Below are 23274 nucleotides of genomic sequence, written 5' to 3' on the forward strand. Positions count from 1 at the left end.
AGCTCCATCCCTGTCTTTGCAAAGTACATGATCTTATTCATTTTTGTGACTGCATAGCATTTCATGGTGCATATGTACCACATTTTCTTTATCCAGCCTATCATTGATGGTCTTGTGAGTCAATTCCATGACTTTGCTATTGTGCATAGTGCTGTGGTGAACATACACACCCATGAATCTTTAAAATAGAATGATTCATATTCTTTTGGGTATATACCCAGTAATGTGATTGCTGGGTCAAATGGTATTTCTGGTTCTAGGGATTTGAGGAATCACCATACCATCTTCCATAATGGTTAAACTAATTTACATTTCCACCAACAGTGAAAAAGCATTTTTATTTCTTCACACTCTCACCAGCATCTGTTGTTTTTTTGGCCCTTTAATAAACACCGTTCTGACTGCCATGAAATGATATCCCATTGTGGTTTTGATTTGCGTTTCTCTAATTGTCACTGAAGTTGAGCTTTTGTTTGTTTGTTGGCCACCTGAATGTCTTCTTTTGAGAAGTTCCTGTTCGTGTTCTTTGCCCACTTTTTAATGGGGTTGTTCATTCTGTTCTTGTTAATTAGTTTAAGCTCCTTGTAGACTGTGGATATTAACTTTTGTCAGATGGATATATTGCAAATTTATTCCCATTTTTTAGGTTGCCTGTTCACTCTAATGATAGTTTCTTTTGCTGTTCAGAAGCTCTTTAGTTTAATTACATCCCAGTTGTCAATTTTTGCTTTTGTTGCCATTGCTTTTGACATTTTCATCATGAAATCTTTGCATGTGCCAATGTTCTAAATGGTATTGCCTAGGTTTTCTTCTAGGGTTTTTACAGTTCTGGGTTTCACATTTAAGTCTTTAATCCATCCTGAGTTAATTTTTGTATAGCTGTAAGGAAGGGGTCCAGTTTTCAATTTTTTGCATATGGTTAGCCAGTTTTCCCAGCACCATTTATTATTTATTTATTTATTTTGAGATGGAGGGTCACTCTGTCACCCAGGCTGGAGTACAGTGGTGCAAGCTCAGCTCACTGCAACCTCTGCCACCTGGGTTCAAGCAATTCTCCTGCCTCAGTCTCCCAAGTAGCTGGGACTAGAGGTACATGCCACCACACCCGGCTAATTTTTTTTTTGAGATGGAGTCTCGCTCTGTCCCCCAGGCTGGAGTGCAATGGGGCAATCTGGGCTCACTGCAACCTCCGCCTCCCAGGTTCTAGCGATTCTCCTGCCTTAGTGTCATGAATAGCTGGGATTACAGGTGCCTGCCATGTCATTTAGCTAATTTTTGTATTTTTAGTAGAGACAAGGTTTCACCATGTCGGGCAGGCTGGTCTTGAACTCCTGACTTCAGGTAATCCACTCACCTCAGTCTCCCAAAATGCTGGGATTATAGGCTTGAGCCATGATGCCAGCTCTCAGCTAATTTTTGTATTTTCAGTAGAGATGGGGTTTCACCATACTGGTCAGGCTGTTCTTGAACTCCTGACCTCAGGCGATCCACCGCACCTGGTCCCCAGCACCATGTATTAAATAGGGAATCCTTTCCCCGTTGCTTGTTTTGGTTAGTTTTTTTTTTTTTTTTTTTTTTTTTTTTTTTAAGATCAGATGGTTGTAGACATGCAGTCTTATTTCTGAGTTCTCTGTTCTATTCCATTGGTCTCTGTGTCTGTTTTTATACCAGTACCTGGCTGTTTTGGTTACTACAGCCTTGTAATATGGCTTGAAGTCAGATATCATGATGTCTCCAGCTTTGTTCTTTTTGGCTGGGATTATCTTGGCTATATGAGGTCTCTTGGGATTCCATACGAATTCTTAAATAGTTTTTTCTAATTCTGTGAATAATGTCAATAGTAGTTTAGTTGGAATAGCATTGAATCTATAAATTACATTGGGCAGGATGGCCATTTTCACAATATTGATTCTATCCATGAGCATGGAATGTTTTTCCATTTGTTTATGTCCTCTGATTTCCTTGAGTGGTGGTTTGTAGTTCTTCTTGAAGAGGTCCTTCACTTCCCATGTTAGCTGCATTCCTATTACTAGGTATTTTATTCTCTTTGTAGCAATTGTGAATGGGATTTCATTCATAATTTGGTTATCTGCTTGTCTATTGTTGGTGTATTGAAATGCTTGTGATTTTTGCACATTGATTTTATATCCTGAAACTGCTGAAGTTGCTTATCAGCTAAAGAAGCTTTTGGGCTGAGACAGTGGGACTTTCTGAGTATAGGATTATGTCATCTGCAAACAGAAAATTTGACTTCCTCTCTTCCTATTTGAATACCTTTTATTTATTTATCTTGCCTAATTTCCCTGGGCAGAACTTCCAAAACTATGTTAAATAGGAGTGTTGAGAGAAGGTATTCTTGTCTTGTACCAGTTTTCAAGCTTTTGCCCTTTTAGTATGATATTAGCTGTGGGTTTGTCATAAATGGCTCTTATTATTTTGAGGTATGTTCCATGAATACCTAGTTTATTGAGAGTTTTTCTTTTTTTTTTTTTTTTAACATGAAGGGATGTTGAATTTGATTGAATGCCTATTCTGCATCTATTGAAATAATCATGTGATTTTTTCCTTTAGATCTGTTTATGTGATGAATTACAGTTTTTTGATTTGTGTATGTTGAACCAGTCTTGATTCCCAGGGATGAAGCCCACCTGATCATGGTGGATAAGCTTTTTGATGTGCTGCTGGATTTGGTTTGCCAGTATTTTATAGAGAATTTTTGCATTGACGTTTTTCGGGAATATTGGCTTGAAGTTTTATTGTTGTTGTTGTTATATCTCTGCCAGGTTTTGGTATCAGGATGATGCTGCCTCATAGAATGAGTTAAGGAGAAGTCCCTCTTTTTCTATCATTTGGAATAGCTTCAGAAGAAATAATACCAGCTTCTCTTTGTCCCTCTAGTAGAATTCAGCTGTAAATCCATCTGGTCCTGGGCTTTTCTTGGTGGATAGGCTAATTATTACTGCCTCAATTTCAGAACTTGTTATTGGTTTATTCAGGAATTCAGCTTCTTTTTGGTTCAGTCTTGAAAGGGTAGATGTGTCCAGGATTTTATCTGTTTTTTCTAGATTTTCCAGTTTATGTGCATAGAGGTGTTTATAGTACCTGCTGATGGTTTTTTGTATTTCTGTGGGGGTCAGTGATGATATTTCCTTTATTATTTTTTATTGTGTCCATTTTTTTCTTCTCTATTTTCTTTTTTATTAGTATAGCTAGCAGTCCATCTATTTTATTAATTTTGTCAAAAAACCAGCTCCTGGATTTATTGACTTTTTGAAGAGTTTTCTTGTGTCTCTCATTCCTTCAGTTTCACTCTGATCTTGGTTATTTCTTGTCTTCTGCTGACTTTGGGGTTTGTTTGCTCTTGGTGCTCTCATTCTTTTAATTGTGATGTTAGGGTATCAACTTAAGATCTTTCTAGCTTTTTGATGTGGGTATTTAGTGTTACAAATGTCCCCCTTAACACTGCTTTAGCTGCATCCCAGATATTCTGGTATGTTGTCTCTTTGTTGTCATTGGTTTCAAAGAATTTCTTGATTTCTGCTTTAATTTAATTATTTACCTAGAAGTCATTCAGGAGCAGTTGTTCAATTTCCATGTAATTGTGTGGTTTTAAGTGAGTTTCTTGCTTTTTAGTTCTAATTTGATTGCACTGTGGCCTGAGAGACTTTGTTATAATTTTATTTCTTTTGCATTTGCTGAGGAGTGTTTTACTTTCAGTTTTGTCATCAGTTTTAGAGTAAGTGCCATGTGGCACTTAGAAGAATGTGTACTGTGTTGGTTTTAGCTGGAGAGTTCTGTAGATATCTATCAGGTCCACTTGACCCAGAGTTCAGTTTAAGTCCTAAGTAGACTTGTTAGTTTTCTGTCTCAGTGATCTGTCTAGTATTGACAGTGGATCTTAAAGTCTCCCACTATTATTTTGTGGGACTCTAAGTCTCTTTTAAGGTATCTAAGAATGTGTTTTATGAATCTGGGTGCTCTTTGAATTGATCCCTTTACCATGATGTAATGCCCTTCTTTGTCCTTTTTGATCTTTACTGGTTTAAAGTCTGTTTTGTCAGAAACTATTATTACAACCTTTGGTTTTTTCTGCTTTCATTTGTTTGCTAAATTTCCCCCTATTCCTTTATTTTGAGCCTACATGTGTCTTTGCATGTAAGATGAGTCTTTTAAATACAGCAGACAAATAAGTCTTGACTCTTTATCCAGCTTGCCATTCTGTGTCTTTAAATTGAGGCATTTAGCCCATTTACATGTTAGTTTAATATTGTTGTGTGTAAATTTGATCCTTTCCTCATAGTGCTAGCTGGGTGTTTTGCAGACTTGTTGATGTAGTTGTTTGAAAATGTCATTGGTGTTCATACTTCAGTGTGTTTTTGCAGTGTCTGATAATAGTTTTTCATTTCCATATTTAGTGATTTTTTTCAGGAGCTCTTGCAAGGTGAGCCTGATGATGATGACTTCCTTCAGCATTTGCTTGTCTGAAAAATATTTTACTTCTCTTTCACATATAAAGTTTAGTTTTGGTGGATATATAATTCTGGGTTGGAAATTCTTTTCTATAAGAATGTTGAATATTGGCCTTCTATCTTTTCTGGCTTGTAGAGTTTCTGCTTGAAGTTCCACTGTTAGTCTGATGAGCTTCTCTTTGTAGATTACCTGGCCTTTCTCTCTGGCTGCCCTTATCATTTTTTCCTGAATTTCTTTATTATTATTATTATTATACTTTAAGTTCTAGGGTACATGTGCACAACGTGCAGGTTTGTTACATATGTATGCATGTGCCATGTTGGTGTGCTGCACCCATTAACTCATCATTTACATTAGGTATATCTCCTAATGCTATCCCTCCCCCCTCCCCCCTCCCTACAATAGGCCCCAGTGTGTGATGTTCCCCTTCCTGTGTCCAAGTGATCTCATTGTTCAATTCCCACCTATGAGTGAGAACATGTGGTGTTTGGTTTTCTGTTCTTGCAATAGTTTGCTGAGAGTGATGGTTTCCAGCTGCATCCGTGTCCCTACAAATGACAAGAACTCATACTTTTTTATGGCTGCATAGTATTCCATGGTGTATATCTGCTGCATTTTCTTAATCCAGTCTGTCACTGATGGACATTTGGGTTGATTCCAAGTCTTTGCTATTGTGAATAGTGCTGCAATAAACATATGTGTGCATGTGTCTTTATAGCAGCATGACTTATAATCCTTTGGGTATGTACCCAGTAATGGGGTTGCTGGGTCAAATGGTATTTCTAGTTCTAGATCCTTGAGGAATCGTCCACTGTTTTCCACAATTGTTGAACTAGTTTACAATCCTACCAACAGTGTAAAAGTGTTCCTATTTCTCCACATCCTCTCCAGCACCTGTTGTTTCCTGATTTTTTAATGATTGCCATTCTAACTGGTGTGAGATGGTATCTTACTGTGGTTTTGATTTGCATTTCTCTGATGGTGAGTGATGATGAGCATTTTTTCATGTGTCTGTTGGCTGTATGAATGTCTTCTTTTGAGAAGTGTCTGTTCATATCCTTTGCCCACTTTTTGATGGGGTTGTTTTTTTTTTTTTTCTTGTAAATTTGTTTGAGTTCTTTGTAGGTTCTGGATATTAGCCCTTTGTCAGATGAGTAGACTGCAAGTTTTCTCCCATTCTGTAGGTTGCCTGTTCACTCTGATGGTAGTTTCTTTTGCTGTGGCAGAAGCTCCTTAGTTTAATTAGATCCCATTTGTCAATTTTGGCTTTTGTTGCCATTGCTTTTGGTGTCTTAGACATGAAGTCCTTGCCTATGCCTCTATCCTGAAAGGTATTACCTAGGTTTTCTTCTAGGGTTTTTATGATTTTAGGTCTAACATTTAAGTCTCTAATCCATCTTGAATTAATCTTCGTATAAGGAGTAAGGAAAGGATCCAGTTTCAGCTTTCTACTTATGGCTAGCCAATTTTCCCAGCACCATTTATTAAATAGGGAATCCTTTTCCCATTTCTTGCTTTTGTCAGGTTTGTCAAAGATCAGATGGCTGTAGATGTGTGGTATTATTTCTGAGGGCTCTGTTCTATTCCATTGGTCTATATCTTTGTTTTGGTACCAGTACCATGCTGTTTTGGTTACTGTAGCATTGTAGTATAGTTTGAAGTCAGGTAGCGTGAGGCCTCCAGCTTTGTTCTTTTGGCTTAGGATTGTCTTGGCAATGCAGGGTCTTTTTTGGTTCCATATGAACTTTAAAGCAGTTTTTTCCAATTCTGTGAAGAAAGCCATTGGTAGCTTAATGGGGATGGCATTGAATCTATAAATTACCTTGGGCAGTATGGCCATTTTCACAATATTGATTCTTCCTATCCTCCTGAATTTCAACCTTGAAGAATCTGATGATTCCATGTCTTGGGATTGGTTTTCTCATGGACTATCTTACTGGGTTCTCTGGACTTTCTGAATTTAAATGTTGGACTCTCTTGTTAGGTGAAAAGTTCTTCTGGATGATATCCTGAAGTATATTTTTCAACTTGGTTCCATTCTTCCCATCTCTTTAAGGTATCCCAGTCAGATGTAGGTTGTCTTTTTACGTAATCACATAGTTCTCAGAGATTTTTTCATTTCTTTTATTCTTTTTACTTAAATCTTGTCTGCATGTCTCATTTCAGCAAGGTGGTCTTCAAGCTCTGAAATTCTTTCCTCTGCTTGGTCTACTCAATTATTGAGGAACCAAAAAACACAATTCAGTTCATTTATGTTCCCTCTAAACTGGTAAATCAGGTTAACAGCTCCTGTAATGTTTTTCATGGTTCTTAGCATCTTTTCATTGGATTAGGACATGCTATCTTAGCTCAGCAAAGTTCATTGTTACCCACCTTCTAAAGCCTACTTCTGTTAATTCATCTATCTCAGCTTCTGCCCAGTTCTGTTTCATTGCTGGAGAGGTGTTGCAATCATTTGGAAAAGAAGAGACATTCTGCCTTTTTAAGTCTTCAGCATTCTTTTGTGGACTCTTTCTCACCTTTGTGAGTATACCTAGTCTTTGAGAATGTCAAAATTTGGATAAGGTTTTTTTGGGAACCTTTTTGTTGATGCTGTTGTTGTTATTGCTTTCTGTTTGTTTGTTTTTCTTTTAATAGTCAGGGCCCTCTTCTGTAGGACTTCTGCAATTTGCCTGGGGTTTGCTCCAGACAGTATTAGCCTGGGTCCATCCCACACCTGGCGATGTCACCAGTGGAGGCTGCAGAACAGCAGAGATGACTAGTCATCTGCTTTTTCCTCTGGAATCTTTGTTGCAGAAAAGCACCGGCCTGATGACAGTGGGAACACTCCTGTATATGTTGTCTGATGATGTCTCTTGGGAGGTCTCCACCTCTCAGGATGCATGAGATCAGGGAACCACTTAACAAAGCACTCTGGCGCCCCTTGGTGGAAAGAGTGTGCTTCACTGGGAAGAATTCCACCCATCTAAAGTGCCTAGATTCCTCAGAGCCAGCTTGGGGAAAGACTAAGTCTGCAGAAACCACCTCATTGTTACTGTTTTATGTGTTTGTTTCTCATTTCCTGTTTCACTGCCTTAATTTTTGTTTAATTTTGTTGTGACATGCTTCAATTATTTTTTCATTTTGTTTTGCATACTATCCACAAATATAATGTGATCATCTTGACATCTAATGTAACCATGTTGAAAAATGGAGATTACAGTAAGTATCTTAAAGTTAAAACAATATATTTTAATCTTATACACCTTCGGTTAAATACAAAACCTATACTGCTCTATTTTCCAGTTTGTTGATATTACAGTTCATAATATCTTACATTGTGTGTCTATTAACTGATTTGTGGAGATTTATATCTTGTTTTTTATATCTAGAAGAATTTTAAGGATTTTTTTGTAGCATCGTTATGATAGGAAAAATTTCTATATGTGTCTGTATATTTACATTTCATAGAGAGCTTTATATTTATATGTGGCTTCATGATGCCATTAAGCATCATTTTGTTTTTCAACATAATGGACTCATTTTAGCATTTCTGTCTGTTTATATGCAGAGTCTCACTATGTTTCTCAGGGAGATCTTTAACTACTGGTCTCAAGTGATCTGATTGTCTTGACTTCTTCCTAAAGCTGTAGAATTACAGGCATGAGTCACTGTGCCTGGCCACCACGTAACAATTTTTCTTAGGACTGTGCTAGTTTTAATGAACACCTTGAATTTTTATTTTGGAAAGTCTTTATTTTTATCTTGTTTTTGACATAAAATAATTTTGAATTAAGTATTATTGGTTAGAATTTTTTTATTACATAAACATTGGGGAAGTCGTCAGCCTTTTTTGGCTTCAAATAACCTTTGTATTACTTTTTTCCCTATATTGGTCATCTAAGATGCCTTTCATGAATATATCAGTCTACTTGATGGTGTCTGATAAGTTTTGTAATCCATATTTTAATTTTGTTTTGCAATTTTTTTTGTATGTTATGTATTTTAGAGCATGTCCCTTCACACCAGTTACTTGTGTTTTGATGTTTTAGTTGATATTATGATTGTATATGACAATGTTTGACTCTGTAAAATTTAAGATAGTGTCAAGCAAAATCAAATGTGAATCAGCCAAATGTCTTCTGCCAATATAATTACCTCTATGCTTGTCTGCCTGTATAAATATTATTTCTGTATTTTTTATGATTTGTATATTTGTTACGTAGGTTTGTTGTGAATGGTTGTTCAATCTTGTCTAGGTGAGCAATCATAAAAATTCTCATAATTTCAATATCTATTGTGAATCTATATTATTTTTGTGTGGAAGAGATGCTTTTGGATTTGAAAATAATACTAAAACTATCTGCATCTTTTAAGGTATTATTGTTTATTTTTACTTGTCAAAAAAACACATAACAAAATTTCAAATATTTTAAAATATTTTGTTTAGACATATTAATTATATTGACAATGTTATGCAACATATCCCTAGAATGTTTTTGTTTTGCAAGGCTAAATCTCAATATAAATTAAACAACTACCAATTTTTCTGATTTCCTGGCACTTTGCAAACACCACTGTTTGTTTTATTTTTAAGAGTATAACTGGGGTGCAGCACACCAAGATGGCACATGTATACATATGTAACAAACCTGCATGTTGTGCACATGTACCCTAGAACTTAAAGTATAATAAAGAAAAAAAAAAAAAGAGTATAATTGATTCATATATCTCATACAACCTCTGTCTTTTTGTGGCTGGCTCATTTCATTTTGCATAATATCATCAAGCTTTATATTTATAGTTGTTAGAATATTTCCTCTCTTTAAAATCCTGGCTTATATTTCAGTATTTTTCTATTTCAAATTGTATCTACTGAATGATTTGGTGACAGAAATTTTCATTGCTCTGCCTACCGGCTTTCAGTAACAATGCTGCAATAGTAATGGTATACAAATAACTCTTTATGTGACTATATATGTGAAAGTTTATATATATGCAAAATTCCATTTTATTAGTCCACTTTTTAGCCATTATTCTCATGCCAAATTGTTTTAATTCTTTAGCTTTATAATGTGTTTTGAAATCAGGAACTGTAATGCTTTCCACATTGTATTTTTTTTTTTTTTTTGAATATTGTTTTGAACTTTATTGTCTCTTGAGATTTTATATACTTTTGGGGCTGCTGTTTCTATTTCTTCAAAAATGCAATAAAAATTAGAAAAAATATAACATTAAATCTGTAGACTACATTAAGCAGTATGGATATCCTCAAAATATTAATCATTTCAACTTTTGAACAGGAGCATACTGGTGTGTGTTGCTTAATTTCCATATATGTAAAATTTTAATTTTTCTCTATACTCATTTTATTTTGGCAATAGAATCCTTAAAATTTCAGTTTTAACAAATTTGTAAACTTTTTTGGCCTAACAGGTGGTCTATCAAGGAGAATGTTGTATGAGCTATTGAGAAGGTTGTGTATCCTGATATTGTTGAGGAGTCTTCCCTATACCTCTCTTAGAAATAATGGTTTTACACTGCTTTCAAGTCTTCTCTTCACTTACTAATATGCTGTTTTGTTTTATTTTTATACAGAAAGTGGAACATCAAAATGTCCTACTGTACTTTTACTGGTATCTAGGTGTTTCTTCCATTCTGTCAAATATTTGCTTTATATATTTGGAAACTTCGTGTGAGATACACACACACACACACATAAATTTGTCATAGGTTCCCAGTAAATAAATATATTATTGATTAATGTCCTTCTTTGTCTTCTTGCAGTTTTAACTTAGAGTACATTTTATAAAATATGACCATTTTTTATTTAAGATGTAGCTTGTGTAATACACTTGGACCTCTTTTGCTCTCATTTAATTAATACTTGCATGCAATTTCTACATCCATCTTGTCAGTTTTAGTCTTTTTTTAATCACTAGATCTCAGATTACCCTTGTATAAAGGTAAGTTGGATATCACTTTTTAAATTTTTTAAATCAATCCCTTTATTGAAAGTCTCTTTATTAGAAAATTCTATATAATTTTTAAAGCAGAAAGACATGCTGATGTTACTATATTGTTTTATTTCATTATTTTATCTTTGTCCCTTATTTTCTCTTTTTCTATTTTTTGTGTCTTTTTAATTTTTAATTTTTTTTTGAGATGGAGTCTTACTCTTGTCACCCAGGCTGGAGTGCAATGGCATGATCTTGGTTCACTGCAAACTGCCTCCCAGGTGCAAGTGATTCTCCTGCTTCAGCATCCCAAGTAGCTGGGATTACAGGCACCCAACAGCACGCCCAGCTAATTTTTGTATTTTTAGTGAAGATGGGGTTTCCGCATGTTAGTCACGCTGGTCTCGAACTCCTGACCTCAGGTGATCTGTCTGCCTCAGTCTCCCAAAATGCTGGGATTGCAGGCATGAGCCACTGCACCTGGTCGTCTTGTTTATTTTTATATTGATATGCTTTTAGTTCCTCGTATTTTGCTTTGTGTATCTACACTGCCATGTTCTTTGTGGTACCTTAGGAATTACATAAAACCTCTAAAAGATACAATAATATATATAAATCTGTTAAAAAAGGAACTTGAGTTGCATGCATGCATTCAAAAAAAAAAAATTCTTATTACATCTGCCCTTAAATTTGTGATTGATATTGCTTTTTTTTTTTTTTTTTTTTTTTTTGAGATTGAATCCCATTCTGTCACCCACCCAGGCTGGAGTGCAGTGGTACGATCACAGCTCACTGCAAGCTCTGCCTCCCGGGTTCACACCATTCTCCTGCCTCAGCCTCCTGAGGAGCTGGGACTACAAGCACCCATCACCACCTCACCGGGCTGATTTTTTGTATTTTTAGTAGAGACAGGGTTTCATCGTGTTAGCCAGGATGGTCTCATTCTTCTGACCTCGTGATCCGCCCATCTCAGCCTCCCAAAGTTCTGGGATTACAGGCATGAGCCACCGCACCCGGCCTGATTGATAATGCTAATTGTATCTTTTTATGTGGTATATTTATTAATAGGTATATATAATGACTTCTGTGATTTTCTCTTTCAAATTTTAGAGAATAATTAGAAATGTTTTTTGTACATTATAATGCTACGAAATTCAATTTTTGCATATGTGCATATCTTTCCCAGAAAATAATGTATTTAATATGATTATTTGTTGTTTTGTTGAATCGTGTTATTTTCAGTAGAAGCAGCTGCTTTCAGCATATGTAGGGCGTATGGAATGCCAATATACTTTGTCAGAATTTGGTTATTTTTGAAGGTTTTTATCTATTTGGCAGGACAGACGTGCTGATGGTATTATACTTACTGGATTGCTGTTTTTTTTCAGGACTTTGACTATATTACACAGTTCCCTTCTGGCCTGCAAAAGTTTTGTTGACAATTTACTGGCCATCTCATAAGACTATGCTTGCAAATGACACATCACTTTCATCTTGCAGTTTCCAAGATTCTCTTCTCGTCTGTGACTTTGAAATGGTGCTTTTATATATGTTTGTTATAAATATATCTTTGTATCTTAGTTTTTTTGTTGAGCTTCTTCATTTCTTTTCTTTTCTTTTTTTTTTTTTTTTGAGACGGAGTCTTGGTCTGTCTCCCAGGCTGGAGTGCAGTGGCACAATCTCGGCTCACTGCAAGCTCAGCCTCCTGGGTTCCCGCCATTCTCCTGCCTCAGCCTCCCAAGTAGCTGGGATTACAGGTGCACGCCGCCACACCCGGCTAATTTTTTTGTATTTTTAGTAGAGACAGGGTTTCACCATGTTAGCTAGGATGGTCTCAAACTCCTGACCTCGTGATTCGCCCGCCTCGGCCTCCCAAAGTGCTGGGATTACAGATGTGAGCCACTGCACCCGGCCTGAGCTTCTTCATTTCTATGTCAACTTCTCTTTCAAGAGTTTTCAGTTATTCTTTGTTGTATTTTTCATCCAGTTTCTGTTTTTTTGATATTTTTAAATATTTTTTTCTTGTTCCCATTTTTTTGGTTTTCTATGGTTCCCTGTGTTTCTATTTCACCCACTGAGCATTATTCAATTTCTTTTTCTTTTCTAAAATAAATGTATACGTCTCTTTTATGATGTGTTTCTGAAAATGTTGTAATATTTTTGGTGGCACTATATTGTCCTAATTTTTATACATTGTAGTCTTTGATTGAAATTTGGACATTAAAAAATGTTACTTGTCATAATCTTTATAAGATAGCTTTGTCCTGGCATAGTCTGAAAACCATTGTCTTGGTTAGAGATTCTGGGAGTCTCTCAAACATGTCCTTAGAATGTGTCCTGTCAGTAATTTTGTGTTTATTTTTTAGTTAAAGGCATTTAGTCATGTTTCTTCTTAATAGTAATCACTTGCTACAATTGCTTTCTGTCTGTGGTACTGCAGTCTCTCTGATGCTTTAAAATTTAACTGTAGTTCCAGCAGACTTAAATCGTCATTCCAAAGTATGCCACCATTTCTTTCAGCACTATGTATTATAATAGGCAGAAACCAGTGTCTGAAAAGGTTTCTAGAAGCAAGTAATGAAGATGCATGAATCAGTATTTTCCTTTTATAAAAAAAGTCAAAAGTTGGCAATTTTCTTCTAAAGGCCATATGTTATATTGGGGACCAGAAAGAGCTGTGTTAGGCAAACTTCTATGTCACTCTTTGCATTGTGCTCACCTGGGTCACTTCACAAACTTAACTTATTTATAAAATTTCCTCAGACGTATTTTGGTTAGTGTTTTTGTTACATTTGTATGTCTATAAAGAAATTAGGGCTTTTGGTATTTTGCTTTGCCATCTTGTTTGTAGTTTGTATAATTTTATAGGTGACATTTGTAAACTATATTCATCTGAGTCTAGTAAGTGAAGTAATCTGTTTTTATTTCTTTCAGTTATATGTTCTCATTTTGCCCAAGACCTTAGGCCAGAGCAAGACATAAAAAATTCTTTCCAAAAAGTGGTACTGAGAAGACATGGAAAATGTGGACATGAGAATTTACAATTAACAAAAAGCCATAAGAGCATAGATGAGTGTAATGTGCACAAAGAAGGTTGTGATAGACTAAAGCAGTGTTTGACAACTACCAAGAGCAACATATTTCAATGTCCTAAATATGTGAAAGTCATTCATAAATTTTCAAATTCAAATAGAAATAAGACATACTGGAAAGAAACCTTTCAAATGTAAAAAATGTGACAAATCATTTTGTATGCTTTTACACCTAACTCAGCATAGAAGATTTTTCTAGTAGAGAGAATTCCTACCAATGTGAAGAATGTGGCAAAGGCTTTAACTGGTTCTCACCCCTTACTAGACACAGGGGAATTCATACTGGAGAGAAATCCTACAAATGTGAAGAATGTGGCAAAGCTTTCAAGCAGTCTTCAACCCTTACTACACATGAGATAGTTTATACAAGAGAGAAACCCTACAGATGTGAAGAATGTGGCAAAGCCTTTCACTGGTCCTCACACCTTACTACACATAAAGAGAATTCATACTGGAGAGAAACCCTTCAAATATGAAGAATGTGGCAAAGCTTTTAACCAATCCTCAACCCTTACTATACATAAAATCATGCTGGAGAGAAACCCTACATATGTAAAGAATGTGGCAAAGCTTTTAAGTGTTCCTTAACCCTTACTACACACAGGAGAATTCATACTGGAGAGAAGCCCTACAAATGTGAAGAATGTGGCAAAGGCTTTAACTGGTCCTCAACTCTTACAAACCTCAGAGAATTCATACCAGAGAGAAACCCTACAAATGTGGCAAAGCATTTAATGAATCCTCAAATCTTACTATGAATAAGTTAATTCATACTAAAGAGAAACCCTTCAAATGTGAAGAATGTGGCAAAGCCTTTAGCCAGTCCTTACAACTTCCTACACATAAGGTAATTCATATTGGAGAGAAACACTACAAATGTGAAAAATGTGGCAATGCTTTTAGCTGATCCTCAATCCTTACTACAAATAAGATAATTCATGCTGGAGAGAAACCCTACAAATATGAAGAATGTGGCAAAGCCTTTAACTGATCATCAAACCTTACTAAACATAAGAAAATCTATACTGGAGAGAAACCCTACAAGTGTGAAGAATGTGGGAAAGTCTTTTAACAAGTCCTCAATTCTTCACAGACATAAAATAATTCATACTGGATTGAAAGTCTACAAAACAGAAAAAGGTGACAGTGCTTTTGACAACACCTCAAATTTTTCTAAGCAAAGAAATTCATACTGGAGAGAAACCATATAAATGTGCAGACTGTGGAAAAGCCTTTAACCAGTCCTCAACTCTTACTAAACATAAGAAAATTCATACTGGAGAAAAACCCTATGAATGTGAAAAATATGGCAAAGCCTTTAACCAGTCCTCCATTTTTAACAAACCTAAGATAATTCATACTGTGGATAAACTCTACAAACCAGAAATATTTGACCATACTTTTGAGAAAACCTCAAAATTTTCTAAACATAAAAGAAATCATGGTGGTGAGAAATCCTAGAAATGTGAAGAATGTGATAAACCTCTAAATAGTTGTCACACTTGATTGTAGGTAAGTGTGACAGGATGGTAGGTAATTTATACTGGAGAAAACGACATTTGTGAACAATGTGGAAGAACTTTTAACCAACACTAACACCTTATATTGCATAGGAAAACATTTATACCTGAGAAAAACTGTACAAATATGAAGACTCTGAAAGCCACTAATATCTGCTCACGTATTACTCAACATCAGAGAGTTCGTACTTAATAAAAGCATTGTATTTATTAATGTCAAAGGATCTTTCAAAAAATATAAGCCTGTACAATGAAGAATAATATTTATTGTGAAGATGAACATTACAAATGTAAAGAGGGTTGTAGTACCTTTACTTGTATCACAGATCTTACTGTATACATTTTGTACTAGAGGAAACCTCTGAAGCAGTTGTTCAAACTTCATTCAACATCAGGGAATTTATATTGGAAAAAAAAACTTGCAAATGTAATAACTTTGAAAAAAGACTTTAAAAATCTACAGCTTAGAAAACACCAGAGAGTTATGCTAATATATAGTTTTGCAGATCCAGTAAAAGTTAAAACATACTTAATCCAAAATTATGTCTTTGTAAATATTAGAGAATTCACTATAGAAACATATGTCACTGGCATTTCAGATATTACACTAAATCAAAATGTTAAGTACAGAAAATAAAACTAAAGTTAGTGGAAAAATTTTTTATATAACTTTAAAAGGAGAGGTTTTTGCAGAGTTAAAATTACATTCAAAGTATACTTCATTCCTTGAAAAAATTATATTTTCTGAAAAGTGATTAATTCCATAATACAACTCTCAAATTATTTTCTGCTGTTTCTTCATTGCTATTGGATTCACATGTAAAAGGCTGTGATCAACTGTTGCTGCATCAAAGATATGAGAGAGTCTTATTTACTAGGTGGGCATTGTTATGACCTTTTTCATGAAAGAATAAGGACATTAAAATGTAAGATGCATGATGAAAATCTAAGTGGAGAGGTTCTTTGTGGTTGACTTATAATATTGAGTGATGCATGAGGTAGGTGTTCTGTTTCTTTTTATTTTTTCTTTATTTTGTTGAGGTAAGTGTTCTGGGTAGTATTCTGCATTATCATTAGAAGAAAATGTTTTTAATTTTCTTTAAAATTAAATAAATGGGTAGTGTATTTTACTAACTATACTTCTGTATAATAAAATACAGTACATATAATAATGTTAGATTATGTATGAAGTTAATACTTCAATTCAATATTTTTAACATGTTAAATACTGTTGTGCATTCAATGAAGTGTTACATCACTAACTTAAATCTAGTCCACCTTATTCAACAGTATAGGTAAAAGTTGGTAAAAATATTGTATTTGGTAATATAATGGAATAATATCTCTAGTAATCTATTTTGACAGTGGCTTTAAACTGCAAATAAGTTTTAAAATATTGTTTCTATAGGTTAAATCTTTATTATTTTTTATATTATTTATCTTTATTTTTCTTAATTATTTTGGTACATAAATTTTTTTTTTGAGACAGAGTTTTGCTCTTGTTGCCCAGACAACAAGAGTGCAATGGTATGATCTCAGCTCACCACAACCTCCATCTCCCAGGTTCAAGCAATTCTCCTGCCTCAGCCTCCTGAGTAGCTGGGATTACAGGCATGTACCACCATGCCTGGCTAATTTTGCATTTTTAGTAGAGACGGTGTTTCTCCATGTTGGTTAGGCTGGTCTCGAACTCGCGACCTCAGGTGATCCACTTGCCTCGGCCCCCCAAAGTGCTGGGATTACAGGTGTGAGTCACTGCGCCCAAGCATATATGGTATATTTTGATACAAGAATACAATATAGCATACTCACATCCGGGTAAATAAGGTATCTGTCACCTGTAGCATTTATCTTTTGTATTACAAACAATCCAGTTCTACACTTTTAGTTATTTTAAAATAACAATTAAATTGTTATTGATTACAGGCCTATTTTTGTGGTACTAATAAAAAATATATACCTGTATAAATCCATATATTTTTGAGTCCTGAATAAATGTATATATATATATATATATATATATATATTTTTTTTTTTTTTTTTTTTTTTTTTTTTTTGAGGCAGAGTCTCACTCTGTCGCCGGGGCTGGAGTGCAGTGGCCGGATCTCAGCTCACTGCAAGCTCCGCCTCCCGGGTTTACGCCATTCTCCTGCCTCAGCCTCCCAAGTAGCTGGGACTACAGGCACCCGCCACTTCGCCCGGCTAGTTTTTGTATTTTTAGTAGAGACGGGGTTTCACCGTGTTAGCCAGGATGGTCTCGATCTCCTGACCTCGTGATCCGCCCGTCTCGGCCATATTTTTAAAATTTCTTATGTATTTCTCTTTGAACATGTGGCCTGTCTGCCTGCAAACACATACAGACTTTTAGTTTTGATTTACATACAGTTAAATAGGTTAGTCTAAATATGAGCATTTGCTGAAAGAAAATTATGAAGTAATTAAGTGTGTTTGTGTATGAGTTTGTACTTATTTTCAGAAGAAAAGGGCAATATTGGAACAAAACAAATAATTTTAACATGGTGACTACCAGAAAATTTAAAACTTCAAAAATGCCTAAACCAAATGTATACTGTCTGCCTTGTATTGAATTGATTACTATACAATCTGTGGCTTATAGTTCTGAATCTCCCCATGCAAATTCTCTGTATTTACTTGCCTGACACTCATCCTACACCCCTAATATTTTTGTTTGTATATATTAGTCCATTTTCATGCTGCTGATGAAGACATATCCAAGATTGGGAAGAAAAAGAAATTTAACTGGACTTACAATTCCACAAGACTGGCGAGGCCTCACAATCATGGTGGGAGCCAAAATGCACTTCTTACATGGCAGTGGCAAGGAAAAGGAAAAAGATGCAAAAGTGGAAACCCCTGACAAAACCATCAGATCTTGTTAGACATACTACCATGAGAATAGTATGGGAGAAACCACCCCCATAGTTCAAGTTATTTCCCATCGAGTCCCTCCCACAACATGTGGGATTTATGGGAGTATAATTCAAGTTCAGATTTGGGTGGAGACAGAGCCAAACCATATCATTCTGCCTCTGCTCCCTCCAAATCTCATGTCTGCACATTTCCAAACCAATCCTGCCTTCCCAACAGTCCTCCAAAGTCTTAACTCATTTCAGCACTAACTCAAAGGTCCACAGTCCAAAGTCTTATCTAAGACAAGGCAAGTCCCTTCCACCTATGAGCCTGTATAATCAAAAGAAAGTTAGTTACCTCCTAGATACAATGGAGGTAAAGGCATTTGGTAAATACAGCCATTCCAAATGGGGACAATTGGCCAAAACAAAGGGGCTACTGGCCCTATGCAAGTTCAAAATCAAGCAGTGCAGTCAAAACTCCAAAATGATCTTTGATGACAAGTCTCACATCTGTGTCAAGCTGATGCAAGAGGTGGGTTCCCATGGTCTTGGGCACCTTTGCCCCTGTGGCTTTGCAGGGTACAACCTCCCTTCCAGCTGCATTCATGGGCTGGCATTGAGTGTCTGTGGGTTGTTGGTGCCTCTACCATTCTGGGGTCTGGAGGACAGTGACCCTGTCCTCATAGTTTTACTAAGTGGTGCCCCAGCAGGGACTCTGTGTGGAGACTCTGACCCCACATTTCCCTTCTGCACTGCCCTAACAGAGGTTCTCCATGAACACCCCACCCCTGCAGCAAACTTCTGCCTGGGTATCCAGGCATATCATGCATCTTCTGAAATCTAAGTAGAGGTTCCCACACTTTAATTCTCGACTTCTGTGCACTCACAGGCTTAACACCACATGGAAGCTGCTAAGGCTTGAGGCTTGCACCCTCTAAAGCCGTGGCCTAACCTCTACATTGGCCTCTTTCAACCACAGCTGGAGTGGCTGGGATGCAGGGCATCATTTTCTCCTAGGCCTGCAGGCCTGTGATGGGAGAGATTGCTGCGAAGACCTCTGATGTGCCCCAGAAGCATTTTCCCCATTGTCTTGGGAATTAACATTTGGTCCCTTGTTACTTTTGCAAATTTCTGCAGCAGCTGTCTTGAATCTCTCAGAACATCCATTTCAACCTCTGCCTGTTACCCAATTCCAAAGGCGCTTCCACATTTTGGGTATCTTTACAGCAACACCCCACTCTACTGGTACCAATTTACTGCATTAGTCTGTTTTCACACTGCTGATAAAGACTACTCGAGACTGGGAAGACAAAGAGGTTTAATTGGACTTATAGTTTTACATGGCTGGGGAGGCCTCAGAATCATAGTGAGAGGCAAAAGGCACATCTTACATGGCAGCAGCAAGAGAAGAGGAGAAAGATGCAAAAGCAGAAACCCCTAAAACCATCAGGTCTCATGAGACTTATTCACTACCACGAGAACAGTATGGGGGAAACTGCCACCAGAATTCAAATTATCTCCCACTGGGTCCCTCCCACAAGTGGGAATTATGGGAGTACAATTCAAGATTTGGGTGAAGACACAGAGCCAAACCATATTTTATTTATACACACACACACACACACACACACACACACACGTATGTATATATTATAGTTAATGAATTATTCATTATGTGAATAATTCATTATATATAAATATATACATACATGTATGTATATATTTTAGTTAATAAATTATTCATGACATGAGCTAGCCTGTAATTAAAAGAATTTTATAAAATTTAGTAGTGCAGACAAAATAATTTTGATGTAATTCCATAATTAGTGTATTAAATTACATTTTATTTAGTTACAACACTCCGCTTGGTTCTTTTTTTTTTTTTTTTTTTTTTTTTTTTTTTTGAGACGGAGTCTTGCTCTGTCGCCCAGGCTGGAGTGCAGTGGCTGGATCTCGGCTCACTGCAAGCTCCGCCTCCCGGGTTCACGCCATTCTCCTGCCTCAGCCTCCCGAGTAGCTGGGACTACAGGCGCCTGCCACCTCGCCCGGCTATTTTTTTGTATTTTTTAGTAGAGACGGGGTTTCACCGTGTTAGCCAGGATGGTCTCGATCTCCTGACCTCGTGATCCACCCGTCTCGGCCTCCCAAAGTGCTGGGATTACAGGCTTGAGCCACCGCGCCCGGCCCGCTTGGTTCTTTTAATTGGAGAATCCTATATAAGCTTACTTTTCTTTATTGCTCCTTTCTGTTTTTATAATTGATATATTGAGCAATGTTTAGGTAAGTATTAGGGAAGCTTAGTAAGTTATGAGAATGTTTTTATATATAAATGTAGGAAACACACCTGTCAGTTTTTGCTATGTAACAGATGCTCCATAATAAGTCACAAATATTTCTGCTAAAGTTAGTTTGTAATTTCAAGTCAGTGATGGAAAATATCAATGGTGAAGAAATAAAACTGATTCTTCATGGGGAGAGGACATTATTTCCAGGCTGCAAGGCTGAATCTTGCTGAATTCAACCCATTTATGCCTGAGGTTACAATTTTTTGAATTTTTGCGATCAGATTTTTGGTGATGACCTTGAGCCATAGGATATAAATAACTCCCACATGCTTAGCGATCCAATAATGGAACACTAGGCATAAATGGATAATGGAGAAATTCTGCATGTATTATTTCCTAATTATCTTCAGTTTTGTTTGTCTCATTATGTGTATTCTAACTATGTATGCATCACAGCGCTTCTTCTTTTCTGTGTTATAGCTACAGTTTATTCACTGTTGTCTTCATGCCATGTCATTTCAAATGGTACTTTGTAGGTTTTGATGAGTAAGTTGCTATTTTTAATACACTGAAAAAGTATTTTTAACTGATGAGTTTGCTTATCAATATAAATTTCAGATCATTTAATTAAGATGAAAAGCATACACTATCCACAGGTAACAGGATTAAATCAACATTGTTTTTCTTTGTAAAAGAAAAATCTTGGCTGGGCATGGTGGCTCAAGCCTGTAAATCCCAACACTTTGGGATGCCAAGCTGAGCAGATACCTGAGATCAGCAGTTCATGACCAGTTTGATCAACATGGAGAAACCCTGTCTCTACTAAAAATACAAAATTAAGCATGCCTGGTGGCACATGCCTATATTCCCAGCTACTTGGGAGGCTGAGGCAGGAGAATCACTTGAGCCTGGGAGGCAGATGTTGTGGTGAGCCAAGATCACACAATTGCACTCCAGCCATGTGCTAGAAAATGTACCTTAGAAATAATTTTAAGAGAGCTAATGGTAAGTGAATAATTTTAAATTTAATTTTCTATGATATACTTATAGCACAATGTACATTTCCATGCAGGATCTTCTATTTTTAAGTTTGAATATGAAATGCTGGAGAATAATGAAATAACTTCTGTGATTTGAAATATAGAAACATGTTTCTTTTCCATATTGATATTATAATTTGGAGGAATGTCTCACTCTCATTTTATATAATTTTTTTTAGTGTTACAAGTTCAGTCTACAGTTTTTAGTCACCAAACTGTAGCCAACTTCTTGGTCATTTTCTCTGGAAAAGCTTCAGAGATTATGACAGCTTTTGGATTAAAACATTTCCTGTTATTTTGTATGCAAACTAGTTTACTGTGTTCACAGAGTGGCCAGTCATCGGACTATAAGCAACACCTGCCCCCTTCATGTCTTTCATACCATTACTATGAGCACCAGAAACTCCAGGTGCCCCAATCTTAAAGTAAAAATCCTAAAGTACATTGGCTCCTCCCTTGCAATGTGCTGGGTCCAGAACATGCTGTCAAATATCAGAGTTTGTATGGTTATTGTTGTGGGAAGTCAGGGACCCCGAACGGAGGGACCTGCTGAAGCCATGGCAGAAGAACATAAATTGTGAAGATTTCATGGACATTGGTTAGTTCCCCAAATTAAGACTTTTATAATTTCTTATGCCTGTCTTTATTGCAATCTCTGAACGTAAATTGTGAAGACTTCATGGACATTTATCACTTCCCCAATCAATACTCTTATAATTTCCTATGCCTGTCTTTACTTTAATCTTGCAATCCTGTCATCTTCATAAGCTGAGGATGTATGTCGTCTCAGGACCCTGTGATGATTGCGTTATCTGCACAAATTGTTTGTAAAGCATGTGTTTGAACAATAAGAAATCTGGGCACCTTGAAAAGAACAGAATAACAGTGATTTTCAGGGAACAAGGGAGATAACCATAAGGTCTGACAGTCTGCGAGGCCGGGCAGAACAGAGTCATATTTCTCTTCTTACAAAAAGCGAATAGGAGAAATATCGCTGAATTCTTTTCCTCAGCAAGGAATAGCCCTGGGAAAAGAATGCATTCCCAGGGGGAGGTCTCGAAAACGGTCACTCTAAGAGTGTCTGTCTTATGCAGTTGAAGATAAGGGATGAAATACACCCTGGTCTCCTGTAGTGCCCTCAGGCTTGCAAGGATTAGGAAATTCCAGCCTGGTGAATTCTAGTCAGACCAGTTGTCTGCTCTCAAACCCTGTTTCCTGTTAAGATGTTTATCAATGACAATGTGTGCCCAGTGGGACATGGACCTTCATCAGTAATTCTAGTTTCACCCTGGCCTTGTGATCTCACTCTGCCTCCCTGCCCTTGTGATCTTTTATTGATCTCTGAAGCATATGATCTCTGTGACCCACTCCCTATTCATACCTGCCTCCCCTTTTGAAATCCCTAATAAAAACTGACTGGTTTTGTGGCTCAGTGGGGCATCATGGAACCTGCTGATGTGATGCAACCCCCAGAGACCCAGCTGTAAAATTTCTCTCTTTTGTACTCTTTATTTCTCAGACCAGCTGACACTTAGGGAAAATAGAAAATAACCTACATTAAAATATTGGGGGCTGGTTCCCCCAATAGGTTATGACTGACAAAATAAATGACAAAAACACCCCAAAATTACATATTTTTGATAATATTCAGCCAAGATTCTGACAAAGGCACTGACAATATTTCACACACTGTCATCCTTCTATGATGTTTTAAAAATATATTCTTTGACAGATAAAATGTGTATGTTTTCTGTAGCACATAATATTTGGAAGTATATATATTGTCAAATGATTAGTTCTAAGTAATGCTTTACCTCCATAGTGAACATTTTTATGGTGAGACCATATGACATTGTCTTATTATTTTTCAAAAAAACAAACACATTATGAACTATAGTCACCATGTTGTACAAGAAATCTCTTGAACTTTTCCTCCTATCCAACTATAATCATCTATTTTTGACAAACATATTTCCAGCCCTCCATTTCTTCTAAATACCTTGTCACCTGATAGTCACCATTTTACTCTCTACATCCTTGAGATTTAAATTATTTGAA

General features: G+C 36.3%; 1 protein-coding gene across 1 annotated transcript in view; it reads left to right on the top strand.

Moving 5' to 3' along the window:
• Positions 1-14256, top strand: part of LOC104669312 (putative zinc finger protein 56) — a 67885-nt gene extending 53629 nt beyond the window's left edge. The window contains exons 3-4 of the mRNA XM_030942329.1: positions 13722-13939; positions 14021-14256. Of these exons, the coding sequence (XP_030798189.1) occupies positions 13722-13939; positions 14021-14256 (454 nt within the window). The remainder of the gene's footprint in view (positions 1-13721; positions 13940-14020) is intronic.
• Positions 14257-23274: the final 9018 nt, after the last annotated feature.

This window comes from Rhinopithecus roxellana, chromosome 12 (genome assembly GCF_007565055.1).
Source record: "Rhinopithecus roxellana isolate Shanxi Qingling chromosome 12, ASM756505v1, whole genome shotgun sequence".
Lineage (NCBI taxonomy): Eukaryota > Metazoa > Chordata > Mammalia > Primates > Cercopithecidae > Rhinopithecus > Rhinopithecus roxellana.